At 40.5% G+C, this 20000-nt stretch overlaps 1 protein-coding gene across 2 annotated transcripts in view; it reads right to left on the bottom strand.

The window, feature by feature from the left end:
• LOC147014285 (CLIP-associating protein 1-like) overlaps window positions 1-20000 on the bottom strand; it is a 236650-nt gene that overhangs the window by 138024 nt on the left and 78626 nt on the right. For both annotated transcript variants that reach the window (XM_085852150.1, XM_085852149.1), the window contains exons 9-14: window positions 18611-18751; window positions 18026-18099; window positions 17087-17179; window positions 13289-13434; window positions 10549-10684; window positions 1366-1436 (exon numbers count right to left, since the gene is read on the bottom strand). In XM_085852150.1, coding sequence (XP_085708276.1) covers window positions 1366-1436; window positions 10549-10684; window positions 13289-13434; window positions 17087-17179; window positions 18026-18099; window positions 18611-18751 — 661 coding nt within the window. The remainder of the gene's footprint in view (window positions 1-1365; window positions 1437-10548; window positions 10685-13288; window positions 13435-17086; window positions 17180-18025; window positions 18100-18610; window positions 18752-20000) is intronic.

Raw genomic sequence — 20000 nt, 5'->3', positions numbered from 1 at the left:
AATAATATTTCCAAATTCATCTGTGCTGCTGTTGATTTTGCGTTCTCTGGTATTTGAATGTTCTTCATAATGTTTGCTAATTTGTACAGCAATTTGCTTGCGATATATTTTTGATCCTGCATCTCAGGCTCAAAGTTTTGGGCCAACTCATTCCGCTCCACCTGCACCCCAATGTTTCCCATGCTTCATCACTGGATCACTCGCAAACTCATGCCTCATCCACCATCATGTAAATATAGCGCCATCTTTCTTTGTGCCTGAATTCATCATTCACATCACAGATCCTGATGCATCTTCGTCCCTCTGCCCTCGGAAGCCTTCAATCCAACCCTTTTTGTAATGTGCGTGTGACGACGATGACAAGCCCCATCACGTCAGTACGCTCAATGCCAACTTCACACCCGGGTTCCCTTAAATGTGCCCCCGCCCACATCCACCCCGGCTCCTGCTCGGCATCCCCCAATAATGTGTCCCTCCACCCCATGTCCCCTCCACGCTCCCCACCACCTTCCCAGCACCTCTCTGCTTCCCCAGCGTCCTACCAGCTCCCCAGCACCCCGCTTCGCCAGCGCCCTCCCGCCTCCCCACTTCAAGAGTGCCCCCCCCGCTTCCCCAGTGCCCTCCACCTCCCCAGCGCCCTGCCGCCGACCCGCTTCCCGATCACCCTGCCGCCTACTCACTTCCCCAGCGCCCCGCCGCCTCCCACGCACCCCACCACCTCCCCAGTGCCTCCCGCTTCCCCAGCACTTCTCCCAGCTCCAACTGCTTCCTCAGCACCCAGTCACTTCCCCAGCGCTCCGCCGCCTACCCATCACCCTGCCGCCTACCCACTTCCCCAGTGCCCCTCTGCCGACTCACTTCCCCAGCGCCCCTCCGCCTCCCCACTTCCCCAGCGCCTCCCCATTTTCCCAGTGCCCCGCCACATCCCGGCTTCCCCATCGCCTCTCCAGCACCCCGCCACCTCCCCAGCGCCTCCCTGCTTCCCCAGCACTCCCCCCCACTGCTTCCCCAGCACCTCCCTACTTCCCAAAGCGCCACCTGCTTCCTCAGCACCCTGGGGCTTCCCCAGCGCTCCGCCGCCTACCCGCTTCCCCATCGCCCCGCTGCCTACTCGCTTCCCCATCGCCTACCCGCTTCCCCAGCAACTCAGCGCCTACCCGCCATATTTAGGTTGTTCACCCATTGTGTCCTTCTTCCCCTCCTTGATGTCACGCTCACTCTCAGCTCTGCTCTGGCATTTGTGTTTCCCCCTCTCCATTCTGCTCGAGCTCTTCCAAGAGCCTCGAGCATGTACACAAGGAAAAAAATTATATTCCATTCATTGAAAGCACATGAATGAATACAATGGAATCCAAGAGAACTTACCTTTTCACAATTGCAGATTTTGATGTGCAGTTGCTCGTGATGAGAGGTATCAACCGTGCAACATGCGTGTGCTGTCAGGCAATGTTGTTTTCAAGAAAAAGAAAAGAAAAGAAAAGAAAAAAAAACAACGAATGAAGCACTTTTTGTTTTTAAGTTTAAAAACTGGAAGTTAATGTAAAACCACCCTGAAGGAGCCTAATTGTAATCAGTCTCAGCAGGAAAAAAAATTAAAAACAAACGTCCTCATGTATTCTACTCCATACTGGCTAATTTTAAGGGGAATAGTGGAAATCCTTCAATACGTGACTTTCTAAATGATGTATGAATGGCCTTTTTTCGCATGTGCTGTGTGCATTTTCAGTGACTCAATTCTGCTCGCTGGGCGTTACGAGCATGAAATATATAATTCAAATAATCTTATTAACATATCGACAAAAGAATGGCAATTTCAAGATGGTTAACCATAATTCTTCTGTTCTTGAATGTAAATTGAGCTCACGGAAATATAATATAAATCACACAAGAAATATCCGAGGATGAGAGGTGTCACGTTCGTACCATTACCTGTTAACACCATTATCAAATGGCGGCAGTGGAAATAACTGGTGCGCACACACATACACACGTACTCACGCATACTATACTGGCTTTCAATGTTATACCACAGAAACATTCCAAGTTTTACCTTGTGCAGTATTAATCACCAGCTTCTGTCACATACATGCCTGGTGTTGGCTTAATGGTTAGGGTGGTGGGCTTTGGATCCGAGGGTCCTGAGTTCACATCTCACTCAGCTGTTGAATCAATACCAGGTGGGGTTAACTCGGCCTGTCATCCTTCCGAGGTCGGCAAAATGAGTGCCAGCATGCTGGTATCCTGTGTTGGAGTGGCGACCCGTTCAGGATTGTACCCAACAGCCAAGGAGACTGCTTAAGCAGCACCAACGCTCTGCACAGAGTATGGTCCCAATCTCCTCCTCTCTGTCACATGGATTGTTTGCATGGCGTAAACTGCAATGAATAATTATCCTAATTTTCATAAAAATTTTGAAGTGAACAAATGTATGCTTTCCACATACGAGGTTGTAATTTGGACGACAGTTAACCCTCGTTATCTGCAGGCAGTTTACGTTTCCTCTCCCCTATAAACTCATGCGTCTTTAACTGGAGAGGTTTATCACCCTCGCTTGCAATGCAAAACAAAAGCATTCACGACCCCTTATATTTTCTGCGCATTTCTCTGAACACTCTCACCTCGACCAAGCTTATCCAAAACCTCAACTCTCTGTGACAAAGACATCACTTTCCTCGACTTTTTTCCACATATTCACCACCAGCAACAGTTTTCATTGCAGATTAGATAATCACTCTTCAGCAATTAGTGACCAACTTTGAACGGGTGATCATCACACGATTACCGATTCTACACGTGTCGAACTCTTAAACATCTTTCGTAAATTCAGCCCAACGTGTTCTTGGAAATGTGTTTGCAAGCAGGATGTTAGGAAGCCGGACCAACGAATCTCATTTAAATACATGTAACAAGTGATTAAAGAGCAGGTTTTGGGTCGCTGATGACCGCGTGATTTGAAGGTTGCAAGCACATTAATAAACGTGGGGTATTTATTTTCTTACATTTGAAACTCAAAATATGCTACAATTAACTTTTAAGTCAGAACTTTTCATGGTGATCGAAAAACAGATCGGAAGTTACCGAAGATGCTATGACGTCACGTTCTCCGAAAACTTCGTGAACATTCGGAAACAGCGTGTAAACAAATGGCGAGATGCGAATCAGAGTGATTTCAGCGGCGATGAAATTGAGTGTGTTCATTCTGATATTGCCGAGGACGAGTCGGAGGATGATGGGAATTTATACTATGGAGTTTCTGGCCCTGAGCCATATAAATTTGAGCCACTTGCAAGTGCCAGAAAACGGCCTATTTTGTGTACAAGTGGCAGGACTGACTGTCCGGCAGTTCACACTGACAGACTCCACCAGACAGATTGGTTTGTAGATTTTCATTTTCTTGTTTGATGCATAAAATAATGTAAAGTTTGATTCATCTGTGACTTGATATAATAAATTTTATAACCCCTCTAGTGGCCTGGTGTTGGCTCAGTGGTTAGGGTGGCGGCTTGGGATCCTCGGGTCCTGAGTTCAAGCCCCGTCGGCTGCTGAATTAATACACCAGGGGGTTGACTCAGCCTGTCATCCTTCCGAGGTCAGCGAAATGAGTACCAGTTCCAGTGTGTGTACTGGTAGAGGGGCACTGCATCAGCGACAGTCGCGCTTCAAGAAATGATAGCTACCCCGGCAGCTCAGCTGCCATACGACCACCACCAACCCTCTAGTCACTCAAGAGTCAGAAATAGAATGAATCAATAATGGACCCAAATATAATGGACCCTTGGTGTTGAAGTCTTTCTGACAGCTGAGCTTGACCCCAGCAAAAGTGATGATTGCGTGGCCGATGGGAAGAGATTCTCAGCCGCGTCCCCCATTACGGGTTACAACGTACGGACTTCGGGATAGTGATGACTTGCTCTATTCTAATAATTTCTCGATTTCTTATGCGCATTTATAGATAAACACAATGCCCCAATCCTTGAGAGGTGACAGTGTGAGAAGATGAAGTAGGAGCCAGCTGAGGAGGAGAAGGCTGAATGGTGGACACAGCGTCACGCTGGTTTTGATACCGAGCTCACTCATTGCGTTGCCTTCGTAATCCTCGACTGTGAAATGGTCACCACAAATGACAAGTCTATCCAAAGGGTCCTCTTTACCCATTTTCTTTGGGGGAAAATTCGCCCGTTTTGTTTGTACAAATCTTATCCACTGCCGGCGAATGTTTGATTTTCAGGAATCGTTGGGAGCGATTACCCGTTTTCCAGCCATTTTCGCAAAACATGACGACACACGTACGGGGCATGATGTACAAATATCCAAATAACTTTGTTCTACAATAATTCAAAATAAAAAATTACCCCCGTGTGGGGGTGACGGTCAACTCTATAATACCACAAGTTCTCAATGTTCAGTTCAGGTAACCGCGAAACAGTCCAAACTAACCGTTTAGATTGAAATAGTTCACAGAGATACACTAGGATAATACTACTAATGACATAATTAATAAATATGTATTGTTCATTTAGTACCCGGATTAACACATCAGAATCACCAGTAAGTGCAATACGTGGTTTTCCGGTCCGTCTACTCTCTGGGGACATTTCACTTCTGGTTGTAGAAAAAAAAACGAAAAAATAGGCTTAGCTCTCAGAGATTATGATAATCCTGTGGATTATTCTTCACCGATTATAATGCAACTTTCAGAATGAAAATTGGTCAAGTATTTACAGAGATATTGAGGTTTGAAAAATCGTTAGAGCGAGCAAATTCATTAATGATTAATTCCACAGAAGTTTCGTGACACTGCACAAAGTAACATGTCAGGGATGAAAAAACATTTTGTATGCCAGATTCATTAATTAATTATGAAATGTACTCATTGATATATTAATCAGAAAGCCCGAAGCATGTAGCATAATTTATCACTTGTACCCTCATCCGGGATCCGTGGCCTCGCCCCACAGCCTGCAGCCCTATGTCTGCTGGTGATTATGTTAGATATCGGCACGATCGAGAGGAGCCTGTGAATTATCCCTGCTGATGCACTGAATTGATGCAATCGTTCGGCCAGAATATTCGTTGTCAAGATGTTGCGTGATTAAATTACCAATACAGTCACTCAAATTTATACCGCCGACATACTTCTTAAAAATCACCATCGCCCCAGAAACCACAGTCAATCTGAACCACGCTGGCCACTGCTCAGACGCCATGACCGGACTACTGCACAGTTCTACTACGCAGTCTGGTTAAAGATGACTCGGCATTTTGGCGTGCGCGCACAAAATTATATTTTGAAAATAAATGCCGACGTTTACATTTCGGGTTTTGAAACTTTTGCACCTTCGGCGGAAAATGTATAAATATAAAAGGCTAAAAATGTGTTTTATAGCGAACGAAGTGACCTTAATACTTAACGCGTGCACGTGAGAGAATAGGAAATAAAAACAACAACAACACAATAGCCCTGGCTATTTTGAATCCGTGTCGTTAGCTATGACTTTTTGCTTCCGGTTGTTGTTAAACACTGTGCGGTGTATAAACACGATTGGGTTTTATTTCTATCTTGTGAATATTACTTAACGCGTGCACATGAGAGAATAGGAAACAACAAAAACAACACAATACCTTGGCAATTGTGAATCCGTGTCATTGGCTATGACCACTTTGCTTCCGTTTTTTGTTTTGTTGCTAATTTTTTTTTGTTTCCAGTTTTTTCATGGGGAATGATGCATGCCAGGAGATCATGACCGGAAGTGTTTATTTATTTATTCAATTATTTTTTTCCCAAAGTTAATTTTATACTTCCGAAGGTGATTTTTTTCATGACAGGAAGTGTTTATTTTGTATTTAACATTACTGGGAGTGATTTTGAAGCTCTTTCCGGAACTTTTAATTTATTTTATTCTTGACCAGAAGTGATCGTTTATTTATTATTTATTCAATTATTTTCCCCCCAAAGTTAATTTTAATAAAGATATCTCCCGCATCATCAAAAATATTTTTAAATCGTGATTTACATTATTTGTTCGCTGATCCCGAATCCAGGCCGAAGTAACCGGAAATTGCGTCAAAATCATCAGCTGTGCGGCGCTTACACGTACCACGGTATTGTTGGCAAGTATACAGTTGTGAACAAGTTTTATGTAAAGTCAGAAGCGAATGTAAGAAGAATTCTACGTTCGCTTCTCGGCTTTGCCTATTCCATATTATTTACATTTCATTTCTCCTTCCTTCCTTCTTTGCGAATCACATCGGCATTTTTGCCATCTTCCAGATCACGTGACGATCAAACGGGAAGGAAATTCAAAAATCTGTCCGGTTCGATACAAGATAATATTTTTTACTATCATAATCAATAAACAGTTGCCGAATATCTTGTAGAATGGCAGACGAGATAGGTTTTGAAAATGGCGATTTTTATAACTTACGTGACCTCGTGACCTCGTCCCTGACCTTGAACCCGGACAATAGTTATATCGTTGTGCAACACTCATCGACCTCTACCCACATACTAAGTTTCATCAAGATCGGAAAGAAAATCGTTGATGGACGTACGGACGGACATTTGGTCCGGCTTTATTAGGTCATCTCAGTGGAGATGACCTAAAAGGATAATATAGACAGTTGCAAGCTCAAAATAAGTGAAAGAACGGCCCGCTCAACTGGACACTTCTTCAATGAGCGAGTGAGCACCGCTTTCTGTTGGAGAACGCGACGTCACCATCCATATATGGGCACACGGCTGTTTTTTTCAACGGCCTCGACAAATAATAACTTCGGAATTAAATTTCATTAATTTTCCCAATAGTTCGGCAACCACAATAGTTTGCATCAAACTATTTAATGCACATATAATCATACTGATAAATTTTCAGAAGATGTTTGGTGACCTGCAACCTGCTCTTTAATTAGTACCCAAACACAAACTAAACACTATTTTTTACATAAAAACGTTATTAAATGTACTTTATAATCAAAAATGAATAAATTAGAGGAAATTAAACATATGCAGAGTAGTGCATTGGACAACGAGAGATAACGAGCTAGCTAGAGGGGTTTATGGTGAATCAGGGCGAGCACCACAGGCTGCCTCTGCCGGTAAAGAGAATGTCGTGTTAAATGGCAGAGGAATGTTGGAACAAAGCCCACGTGAATGAGGTGTAAATGGGTAATTAACTCTTGAGGTCCGATCTCATGAATTTTGCACTCAGCACGGTATGTTAAAAAACAAGTGCTTGTATGAATGGATCAAATGTTTGAAAGACCGAAACATGGTTATAAAGCATAATGATCGCACGAACAGGTGTTCGGAAGTCGGCGACTATCCTGGAATGGTCTGCGTGCCCAGATTCTTGAATAAGAATGCTTCAGGCAGGTTAAGCAACAGTTGCAGAGGTTTAAAATAACTTTTTCTTTATTTAAAACACTAAGTGCGTTGGTAAAAACTGTGCCTTGTTCACAACAAACACACGTCCCGCCAGACACGGTAGCACAGCTCTCACCCGCTTGCAGCGGAGATGACGCAACATGGGCCGAGCATAAATATGCATGAGGCAAGACATGGGCGGAGCATGAGGAAAAACATGAAACACATGAAGCAAGACATGCGTGGAACATAAAATACATTTTACTTCCAAACTTGGTTACATTTCAGGGAGGACTTGTCTCATTTACCAGATCCACCACAGCAGCCGCACAGATTTACAATTACATGTGTAAAGTCGAAAACCGTGGCAAAGTCCCAGGGTTCAAATATTTTCGGTCTAAATGAATAAACGCCAGAGGCCATCAACACATAATTAGGGACAGAGAATAGAATAGGATTAGAGGGGATTAACTCAGGAATAATTTAGCCACTAAATTAGTACCAGCAGTCAATGGGAGATTAGGATTTGGTCTGGACTGAGAAACCATTTCAGTGCGGCTTTAATGGTAAATCCCGTGGGGAAGTTAAAATTGGTAAGTCTCTTGTGTTCTCTTTAAGAGACTGGCAGAATTAACAATTCCGACCGGGGCCTAGCAGAATATTTCTATTTGCGCAATTTTCCAAGAGTTTCAAGGACTTGGATAAGTTTTTCAGGACTTTCCAGGGCTGGAAAATGAATGTGAAATAGACAGCAGCAAATATATCTGCGTACCAGAAAGGAGGCGGAAGAAGACAAAGACCACTGACTTGTCTGCAATGACAAAGTGATAGGCCCATAGACAGCTTCATCACAGGAGATTCCAAAGATATTGAATTCCTTGGTTTCAATGGTGTTAAGTTGAGCAAGGTGTGAGGCAGAGGAGCAAGCCCAGAGGGGAGTAGAGTACTCCATCAAGCTGCCATATATATATATATATATATATATATATATATATATATATATATATATATATATATATATATATATATATATATATATATATATATATATATATATATATATATATAGATATATATATATATATATATAGATATATATATATATATATACTTTGTGAGTCAGGTATGAAGTGTTTTGAATACGAGACATACCAAGGGGTTGGACAGTATCACAACCCTCCTATCTTCTCCTCTACGAGCTTTTGAAATGCGAGTATTGTATTTCAGAACAATAAAACGGTCTTTCCTGGGAAAAGCCTTAAATTTGAAGTTTCATTTGTAACGGCTGTTTTGATTGGTATTGTTGATATCACATTGACAAAAAAATTTGTAAAAATGCAAAAGAGGAGGATTTCTTTTTCACTGAATGCATTCCACACAAATATGCAGTTTCTCACTACCTGGAGGTTGCATTTTGCTGTTGTAATTTCAGAATTATTTTATTTCTTCAAACAGAATGTTGAAACACTTCTCCTTCAAAGAGACAAACACAAGTACCCAGATGATAGGAAATTAGTGCAGGGAAGTGAAAAGCATATGCCGGCATTCCACTATAAAAATGTAACATATCCGATGAATAGTACTGCTGGACCCCGCTATTCGCGGATACTGTGTATTCGCAGGTCAAAATGTGACCTGCTTCTTCACTTGCGCTACAAGTATTTGCGTTTTTTGTATTTTTTAACACTTCGGGACTGGTCTCCTATATCCATCCACCTGGTAAATTGGAAATCAGCCAACGCAGCATTACATTAAAAAAGGTGAAAAAACAGATCCCTTTAACTCCAGCCCAATTTGTTTACTGTACTTACAATCATCAACAAGGTCATGTAATGCATCATTGCAGTTGACATAACATCATTATTTTTCTCCAACAGCCTCATCTCAGATCATCAAATCAGATTCAGACCTGGCCACTCAAGCTTGGACATGCTGCTTCTACTCTTGCAACAATGGTGGAGGCCCTCAATATTAGACATGAGATCAAGGCCGTCGAGACATGAGATCAAGGCCGTCTGGACATATCTCGAGCTTTTGATAGTCTGGTATCCTGCCTTGCTCTCCAAACTGTCTGGCTATGGAATCCAAGGCAAATTCCACTCTTAGATTACTGACTTCCTCCCCTCTCCTAGACAATGTGTGGCTCTCAACAGAACCCTTTCATTCCTCTCCCTGTCAAGGCTGGAGCACCCCAAGGCAGTGTTCTCGGCCCCATATTATTCCCATTCTTCATCAATGATCTCACCGACTCTCTGGAAAATCCGCTTTATCTCTTTGCTGATGAATCCACTCTCTGCTGTGACATCTCTCATCCTTCTGACAAACAGGCAGCAGCCTCTTCTCTCTCCTCAGACCTTGACAAAAATCACAAACTGGTCAAACACAATTTTGCTTGTGTATCCATATGGTCCACCCTTTGCATTAACCCTTACCCCTCATCATTACCTACATCCCTCGTTTGTCTGTCTCCTTTCTCCCTCCACCCTACTGTTGGTGTTTGCCCTTTCTCCTGTTGTTCCTCGATTTGTTATGTGTAATCGCTCTTCCACGACCAAAGACTATGTAAAAATAAAAAATAAAAATTCAGGCATTCACGGACACCGACTTTCACAGCAATTTTCAGGAACGTATCCCCCGTGGATAGCAAGGTCCGACATATATCGTTGTCATCGACTACTAAATTCATAATATCATGTTAAATCACTCGTAATGAAACAGGAAAGAATGATTATTACAACTATAATTGTTACAGCCTCAATTATTCCCACATAGCACACAATGTGGGTTGGGTTGGAATGCTTTTGGCTCAAGCCTCTCCCTGATTGGCTGGCCGGGCCTAATGCTCAATTTAAGGTGGCAGGAATTTGTAATTGGTTCAGGATACCTGTGACAACTAACTCTTCACAAAAAACATCATGGTACTGGGAACTTTAACATCCACCAAAGACCTCGGTCCTCCAGCTCAATATTTATCTGAGGGCCGGCACACACATCGATGCCTCACTCTGAACCGGAAACACCCGGGTGACAGTATATAGCTGGATTGAGATTTGAACGCAGGCTAGAGCACAAACCTCGAAGCTCTCCTGCCAGTAACTTCCTAAATGCCTTATGCATTCTCTATAATCAAGCACAAATAAAATTGAGGACAATTTGCTTAATCTGAAAGCAACCACATGTAATACCTTGATTATAAGCCGAATTGCAGCTACACCAGATGTGGCCATGATCTTGGCACTGTTCGGCACAAGGTTGAAAAGCGTGGGCATAATCACTTCTGCACAGTGGTCAAAGTGATTACCCAGCACAAAAGATAAATGCCTGAAATGGAACACACGCAGAGAAAGAACATTGGCATTTACATTGCCATAAATAGTGATTGGAAAAAAACATAAAAAAACACAAGCAAATCTGGAGTGCAAGTACCAAGGTTGTCAAAGTGACATTAAGTTTTGCTTGGTGTAAATCTGAACTTGTTATTTTGAAGATAATATAGTGATGTGGTCACGGGTCACTTTTTAATTTTTGGTATGAAAAACATATGCTGGCATTGTTTTTCCAGTGCTGGGAAATGCTTTTTAGAGGTCAGATTAGCTGGAGGTCAGAAAATCAATTCTGCATTAAGTGGAATCTATATATATATATATATATATATATATATATATATATATATATATATATATATATATATATATATATATATATACATATATATATATAAATATATATATATATATATATATATATATATATATATATATATATAAATATATATATATATATATAAAAAACGTTTTTCCTTGTGGGGTGAGACTTTTTCCAATTACAATCCACACAAACTCTGCCATACTCTTTGACAATGCTCCATGGTTCTAGTAACCACAGACAACAGCAACCCTTGCTGACACATCATGGATATCAGGTAATTTCTAACTTCAGACGGCCATTTGTGGCCAAGGTAACAATCTACCATTTGGTAGATTTTTTTAATTTTCTTTTACAAGATTCCTGACAAACTTCTTCAACTGCAAATAGGTGGGGAAGCCAGTCAAGTCATTGCCTATCTGATCTTGTGACAAGTAACACTGGATTACATGGTAGTAGTGACAAGCAATGGGAAACCGATGTGACAATTATTACACCGACGATAAAACACGGTCACATATCTTTATCACACGCAATGAAGAAAAAAAAAAAAAACCCATTCAATGGATGCAAACTGAAATTGTTGTTGACGATGTTAAAACTGGACATGTGTTCCAACAATTTAGGGTTAACAATTAGTTGTTAGTCGTAGCAAAGTATGAGTATATGAATGTACCCAAAGCGTGATTGAAAAGTTTACAGATAGACTTTGATGCGAAGTTGTTTGTTTTGACGGAATAATCCACAACACTAGATACAATGATTTTATACCAATACATGCAGTGGCTCTTTCTCAAATGATGTAGCTGCAAGTTAAATTGTGTGCTTGTCATAGCACGTGCTGGTTTTCATTCAGCACGACCTTTGTGAGCGAGCATCAGATTCTGCCTTAAACTTGTGTGCAGAGGGTTTGAATGGGGTGGAAGGGTAATGTACGGCATGCCGAAAATAATTTACAGGGATATTACTATCTAAGCTTCTCAAATGTCTGAGTGGTTTGACACCGATTGAGACCAACCACGCATGCATAAATCGGATGTGAAAACAATGCCAATCACCTTTTTTAAGCACGAGAGATTGGTGCAGCATGAATTCATTCCTGATGGAAAAACAGTAAACCAGCCATTCTACAGTAATGAATTGAAAAGGGGTGAGGAACACAACCCGGTGATGTCTGCCAAACAAACGGACATCGCAACAATGGTTTGTGCAAAATTACATCAGTATAACTACTTTTATCAAAGGACAGCTGAGCTTGAAGAGTTCCCAAAACATGTTACCGGTGAAGTCACTTTTACTTTGTCTCCACTACAGCTGGGAAATTCAAGGAGCCAGAACGACTCAAGGCAGAATCAAAGCCCGTACCATCTTGAAGAAGATGGAGGTTTGAGAAATACATCAATCAAATTCCTATCCAATCACACTTCACGCGTTTGATAACAACTGATGCAATAATCAATAATAGTCCAAAGCTGAGCAGAGCTGTAATGCTCAACCCAAACACAAAAACCTGAGTGTTGCTGCAATGATAGCACCCTTATTGAGTAGAAACCTTACCACACTCAACCAGTGGGTTTGGCAGGCCCATTTTGGATGGTTCCACCATGATCGAGCCATGGACTCATTAAGTGGAACCCCTTCAGGAAACAAGCGGCCGTGGTCTGAACTTGCTCGTGTAAATGCTGAATAACTAGTAACACGGAATGCTACATGATTCACTGTAATAATGAGCAAAGAGAAACTCATTATTATTGTTATTAATGTATTATATGCCCTATTGTCTTCTATTCATACCATGTTCGAGTGGATTATATATTGGTCATGCGAATTATGCAGTACTATAGATATCCCAATGGAAAAGAAAGTTGTAAGCACCATGTATAATCAGGTCCATCTATGTATCTATGTCCATCCATCGTAATACTGGTGCTGCGAAAGCAGTTTCTAAGCAGGGAATACATAATGGGGTTTGCCATTACATTCCGAGAAGCGATCATGTCAAGAATTTAGCTATAGCACCGGCACACAATGCACACTCATTTTGAAAGCCACCATGGGGCCTTTAAGGTCCACCAGCCAAGTATAAACAGCTCGCTCATAATCCATGGTGGTGTAATAGCAATGAACTTTTTCTAATGATACTTGCGTCACTCGTCCACAAGTCCTAAAGACAATATAAAATTATATATATATATATATATATATATATATATATATATATATATATATATATATATATATATTCAGGTACCAAAGTAATGTGTATCCGATTTAACATACCCAAAAGTGATGCAAGCTTCACGAACCACCTGTGAGCGGAGATCTTTAGCTGAAAGCTTAAAGGCAACCTCCAGATTCCTCAGGTTCTGGATGAAGCAATCATGGTCTGCTGCTCCAGCAATCAGTAATGAACGCAACTTCTTCAGCTGTGGAGAAAAACATGACAGATGAATTCTGCATCGTTCAAAAAGGTGCTTTTAAGCATTCATTCCTGTCCTGTTGTATTATCCCATCATGATGCTGTGACTTCAGATTAAAATCCCACGTACCATGTTAATTTGTCCATTGTCTCCTAATTCATGTTTTTGGCATGCAAGTGAGATTATAAACAAACACGATGATGTGCCTGAGACAATGTAGCAAAATAAACAAGTATTTACTCAAATAAAAATACTATCTTTTGATTTGATGTACCACACTCGTGACAGAGCGTTGGTGCTGCCAAAGCAGTTTCTTGATAAAGGCTATCTATACTGGGTGGTTTGCCATAATTGTCTGTTATTCACTAATGGTTTTCTAAAAACATGAAGGAACTTTCAATATAATTAACTTTCATTAATTGAAGGTTCTACAAAAGGTTAATTTGCATAATGTATGCATTTCTACAAAAATGGGATTCCAAGGTCAAATAAAACAATTCCTACAAAACTAACATCTGTGCAAACTGGTTGGCAAAGAATCGATGAAGGGACACAGACGTGTCAATATTATTTTTGGATGTTCATAAGAAACGTTTTGGGACAGGCTCGAAAAGGTTTGGTCGAAGAACAAGTGCAATGCATAACGAAAACTAGAAAGGCACTCTGTGGAGCACATATGTCCGCCAGGCTGAACAGATTATGTTTTGTTTCCCACTGATAAGCTGGATCTGGATTCAGACCTCCAAAATGGAATTGGCTTGTTCTTGTCACCTACCCAATTCATTCACCAAGTTTCGTTGAATCCAACAACAACTTTTTGAAATATCATGCTGTATATTGTTTTGGCCCCATCTTCCAGTGGTGAAGAATCACTTGAAAAATTCTCATATCCAGATCCAAATCTTCACCAAAATTGAATAAATTCTTCCTCGTCAAATAACAAACCTGTTCACCAAGTTTCGTCCGAATCAGTCCACAACTTTTTGAGATGTAGTGGTATATATCATTTGGGCCACATATCTCAAGGATGAAGAATCACTTTTTTAAAAATTCGAGTATCTGGATCTTTCCCAAAACTGAATCAATTATTCCTCATCACACAACCAACCTGACCACCAAATTTCATCCGAATCCATCCACAACTTTTTGAGATATCCTATAGACAGACCCTTCAACTATTCTTTGCCAACCAGTTTGCACAGATGTTAATTTTTCACACAGACAGACAAACAAACAAACAAACGAGCCCGAACCTCAGCCATAGGCTGAAGGTTATCTTGCCAAAAACAAAAATATTTATATCGTCAATGACGTCAGCAAAAGATTCTGTCGTCAAATTATAGCTATATCTGAAAAGCACTCTTCTTGGGCTTCAATTTCAGGTACGACTCGATATTGTTAGTCAAAGATTTTAAAATGACCTTCATGATCGTCAACTTCGACCTTAGGCGCTAACCATGAAGGTCAAGGCCGATCGCCACCAAAAACTAATCAGCTGAGCGCCTATCGATATACTATATATCCACCAAGTTTGGAGATGATCCGATAAAAATTACTCAAAAGTTAAGGGTTTCGTTGATTTTGATGTTTGACCTTCTGGTGACCTTGACCTTTGACCTTCAACATTTTGTGTCAAAAGCTATTGTGCTCAAGAGTATACATATCAAGTTTGAGAGCGATTGCACGAAAACTGTGATGTACAGAGCAAGTTGAAACTTGAAAATCAATTGTAACAAAAAAAATAAATACACAAACAAACCGACAAAAAAACAGATCTTGCAAAACGCTCTACGTTTGGCAAGATAACAAGAAGAAGACGTCGTGCAGAGCACGATACTTGTAAAGTCCATAAAACAAATTTGACCTAAAAATAAATGGTGGTTGAATTCAACGACCAAATATGCAACTCCTCTTCAAAATTAACGTCAATCAGATGAAAATTGACAATTTTAGAAATTCGGCCAATGTTGTCCTTTGGGCCGATGTTAACCTCGAAAATAATTGCTGGTTGATTTAAGTGACCTGATATGTAAATCCTCTTAAAATTTCAAGTCAATGAGATGAAAATTGAGGATTTCAGAAATACCTCCTTAATTGTTGACCTTGGGCCTTGGTTGACCTCAAAAATAATTCGCTGGTTGAATTCAGTGACCTGAAGTATAAATTCTCTTCAAATTTCAAGGCAATCGGATGAAAATTATGGATTTTAGAAATACCACCTTCGTTGTTGACCTTGGGCCTATGTTGACCTTTTGACCTCAAAAACAATAGGCTTCTTCCTTATGATAAACTCTATCATGTGGTGAAGTTTCGTGAAGATTGGTTTAAAATTGTGACTTGAAGGCAACAAACAAATAGACAAACAGACAGACAAAATAAACCAATGTCACCTGCAGGGTGACCCGTATATTGCCAAAAGGTGACCACGTGTGACTTCTTTAAGGTCACACTGAGGTGAACAGAGCTGCTATCCACCAGGAGCGACTCCTTGAGGAATATCTGCCTACGAGAGATTCCAATGAGAATCGTTCTACAGAGTAACCATGAAAATATGCGTTTGCCTCATAACGTCACCAAATGACGTCGTAATGTCTCAAGCTTGACATATCGAGAAAGCACCCATCGAGGTGTTCAATTTAAGGTACTACACGATATGGTTCCGAAAACTTGAAAATTTGACCTTGGGGTCAAATATGTTTGACCTCAGGCGCTAACCATGAAGGTCAAGGCCAATCGCCACCAAACATTAATCAGCTGAGCGCCAGACCATGAACTATATTCCCATGAAGTTTGAAGACGATCCAATCAAAATTACCCCAAAAATAAGGGTTTCGTCGACTCCCCTGATTTGTAACAAAGTGACCTTGACCTTCAAAATTGTATGCGCTGAAAGGGACCTCTATAGGCCTCTGATATGCGAAGTTACAAAAATTTCCAATGATAACTGTGCTCTGCAGAGTGATTTATACGTGATTACAGACAAAAAAAAAAAAATATGACGGTCAAGGCCAATTGCCACCAAAAATTAATCAGCTGAGCGCCAGACCATGAACTATATTCCCATGAAGTTTGAAGATAATCCGATCAAAATTACTCAAAAAATAAGGGTTTCGTCGACTCCCCTGATTTGCGACAAAGTGACCTTGACCTTCAAAATTTTATGCGCTGAAAGGGACCTCTATAGGCCTCTGATATGCAAAGTTACAAAAATTTCCAATGATAACTGTGCTCTGCAGAATTTTTTATACGTGATTACAGACAAACAAAAAAACAAAAAAACAACAAAAAAAAAAAAAACATACAAGCTGACTAACATATCTTGCAAAAACTTCGGTTTGGCAAGATAATAACAAAATCGACTGACCAACATACTTGAAAAATCTTCGATTTTGCAAGTAACAATGCTCCCAATCATTATTGCCAAAACTCAGAATCTGCCTGATCGTGTGTAGTCTTTCCTCAAAATCTTTCCCCGAGTAAATTTGCACATCCAAACAGAGGCATATGACCGAATCAACACACAGATCTCATCATGAAGCGCTAGATCAACGAGTGAAAACAATCTCCACCCACCTTCGGTGGTGGAAGTAATAAGCGCTAGTTTCCTTGGATATCATATGACGGAACGCATGCCACGATAATTCATTCAACAACTTACTGCCGTGACACGCTGCTCCCAATCATTTTTGTCGTCACTCAGAATCTGCCTGATAGAATGCAGTCTTTCCTCCAAATCTTTCCCAGAGTAAATCTGCACATCCAGACAGGCATATTATCGCATCAACACATGGATCTCATCATGAAGCGCTAGATCAAAGACAGTTACTTTGATGAAAAGGATCAATTCATCGATGAGATTTTCACTAAGCCATACCTATCATGTAAAAATGGCAGCTATAGTTTGATGATTCATAGCTTTTCCAAAAAGTGCAATTTAAAAATAAATAAATAAATTTGCTAAGCCCCCTTCCTGAAAGCAACAAATGACGGCATGGGGTGCCGAAGAACATCAAGGACAAAACACCAACCCATAGATCCCACTGCATTGGTCCTGTCTACCTTAAAAAACAATTAAAATCCCACTTTTAAGCTCTTGCAATTGAATGAAGGTTCTGGTGATCCTCGCAGCATACTTGTCAACCACCTTGCATTATCCCAAAGATCATTGTTTCATCTTGGTTATCGACAACTCATGTTTATTGGAAAGGCTTAGTGTTGAGTTGGTATCTTTGCAAGCACATAACCGTATCAAGGTATTTGATTGGTAGGTACAGCATGTACGAGGTTTTAAAATAGTTTTTCAAAATGGGGGGGGGGGGCAATGGGGGATGATGTGTGGGTGTGAGCAAATAAAAGGGAGGAAAAAAAAAATGGAAACCAGCATGGAAGATATGGGATGATTATAGTGGACACCCCACCCAGCCCCCTCCAAAAGGAATGGGGGTGTAAATGTGGATGATTTTCAAATGAACAACATTTTACAAGCAGGAACCAAAATAACTGAGAGTGAGTTCAGAGCGATATCAGAGAGCAATTATTCAAATATTATCCAGAATTCGACACAGATTTCCAGTGAAAGATCTCCGTATTGCCTTACCTGCACTGTTGGTACATCTTCAAAGGCACGGAAAAAGTCATCTTCATCCACAGCACCAGCTTTGTCCCTCGGAACTGAGTGAAGTCACATTCAGGGGTTAATGTGAAATCACAGTCTGCGAATGAGCTGATAAATACTTGCAAAATACTCATTTTGCTTTCATGATGTCAGGATTGCAAAGTCTTCAATTACTCTCCAGCAACTGACATGCTCAGTAATCAATTAATTAATTCATGAACAAGGTGCCGTGTTCATGAATTAACGCACGAGTTATTAACAAGAATAGTTTTGCGCTCACCGAGCTGATTGGTTTACCTTATGCTCCTTTTTGTGGAATTGCTTCCTCGTGCTCAAACAACCTCGCTATTCTTCACATTCCTTCGATCTCAAACCTCTCCCACAGCAGTGAACAATCTGCTCTACTTTCGCTTTAAAGTTTTGTTTGTTGCACATAGCCTGTGCTACTCGCTATCACAGAAACCTTCCACTGTCATTTGTTGATCATATTCACAATCGAGCATCCTTCATCAATGTGAATTATTACAAAACAAATTAAAGTATAATAAATCGGTGTGAGAATTTCACCTCTAAATGATCCAGTAGGAGTAGTGGGATTGCGAGGAACGGCTACGAGCATACGCCGACCTCCTGGAGTGCGGGGCAATACAGAGCTCGCAGAAGTTGTTTGAACCCCATCCATAGAATCATCATCCTCAAAATACCGATCTGAAGGAATGAAATTAAAAAAAAAAAAAAAATCCATGTACACACTTGACCAAAGGAAAATTATGCACATGGTGTCAGCTGAACTGTAGAAAGATTGTTGGAAAACGATTCCAAACACAATAAACAATCATATTTCATACCGAGATCAGATTAATAAGCAGTATGCTGTTCCAAACACCAATGACAATCACTACCAAATAAAGTATGAGGAACACACAAACAATGTGATTGGACAACATTTGCTCTCATAGTTGAGATAAGTGTCACAACACAAGGCCAGATTAACTGTCATTCTCAATGTGTGAATAAAATGTAATTATAATGAAGCACAAAATTTTTTTTTTAAACTCGTTGAGACATTTATAGATAAATTTGTGACAAGGCAGGTTTAGATATTGCCAGAGCAGTCATGCAACTATTGTGCATGACGGTAGGGTTGAGAGGAATTATTTTGTGTCGATATTTATCGAAACAATAGTCATTTCTGGTATGTTAAAAATGTTTATTTTCGCAATAAAACTGTAAATGTTAATCGCTATTCCACTCATTCTGAGCCGTCCCTCTTCTCGACATCCATAATTATAACATTTTTGTTTTCTTTTGTCTGGTGTTCCTCATGAGGACAAATAAGTACTGCACCATTGGTGTTCAGGGTCACAGTCATAACCCCCAACTAAACAGAGATTGAAATCAGATTCCAATGAAGCAGCAGCAGAATATCAACGATGTGTCCATACATGTCAAGGGCAATGAGTGGCAATTATAGAATACTAGTGAAGAATACGGCCTGATCAACGGATCACCATAATTTCCGTGATATAATATGCCCCAAATGTGTTAAAAAATATGGAATTTGTTTGTTACCATGTATAATACGCACCGAGACTTTTGCATTACTGCGGTCAAAGTAACCCTTTGATGACAAGAATGTTGGAGTGTCCATTAAATCGTGAAGTGCAGGTTCACCTCAGCGCTTGCTATGTTTGAAATTGTGGCCAGCAAATATACATTCTCAAAAACCATTGTACCATTCCCTCACTAGTTGTACGTAAAGATTGCCGTTTTGATTTTATGAGAGAAATTAAAAAAAAACATATCGTGAAATCAAACCCTATCACAATAAAGCAGAGTTGGCTGCTTACGGTCTAATACTGAGACCAAGTTTAATGCTTAGAGGACGGGACCCTGTTTTTATTTCATAAGGCCGACTTTGAAATGCACATCAACTCATGACAGGAATCCTCTTAAA

Source organism: Eptatretus burgeri, chromosome 13 (genome assembly GCF_056783735.1).
Source record: "Eptatretus burgeri isolate ZD-2024b chromosome 13, Ebu_testis_v1, whole genome shotgun sequence".
NCBI classification, from domain to species: Eukaryota; Metazoa; Chordata; class Myxini; order Myxiniformes; family Myxinidae; genus Eptatretus; species Eptatretus burgeri.
The sequence above is the reverse complement of the archived record's forward strand: the minus strand, read 5'-3'. Positions and strand labels throughout refer to the sequence as shown.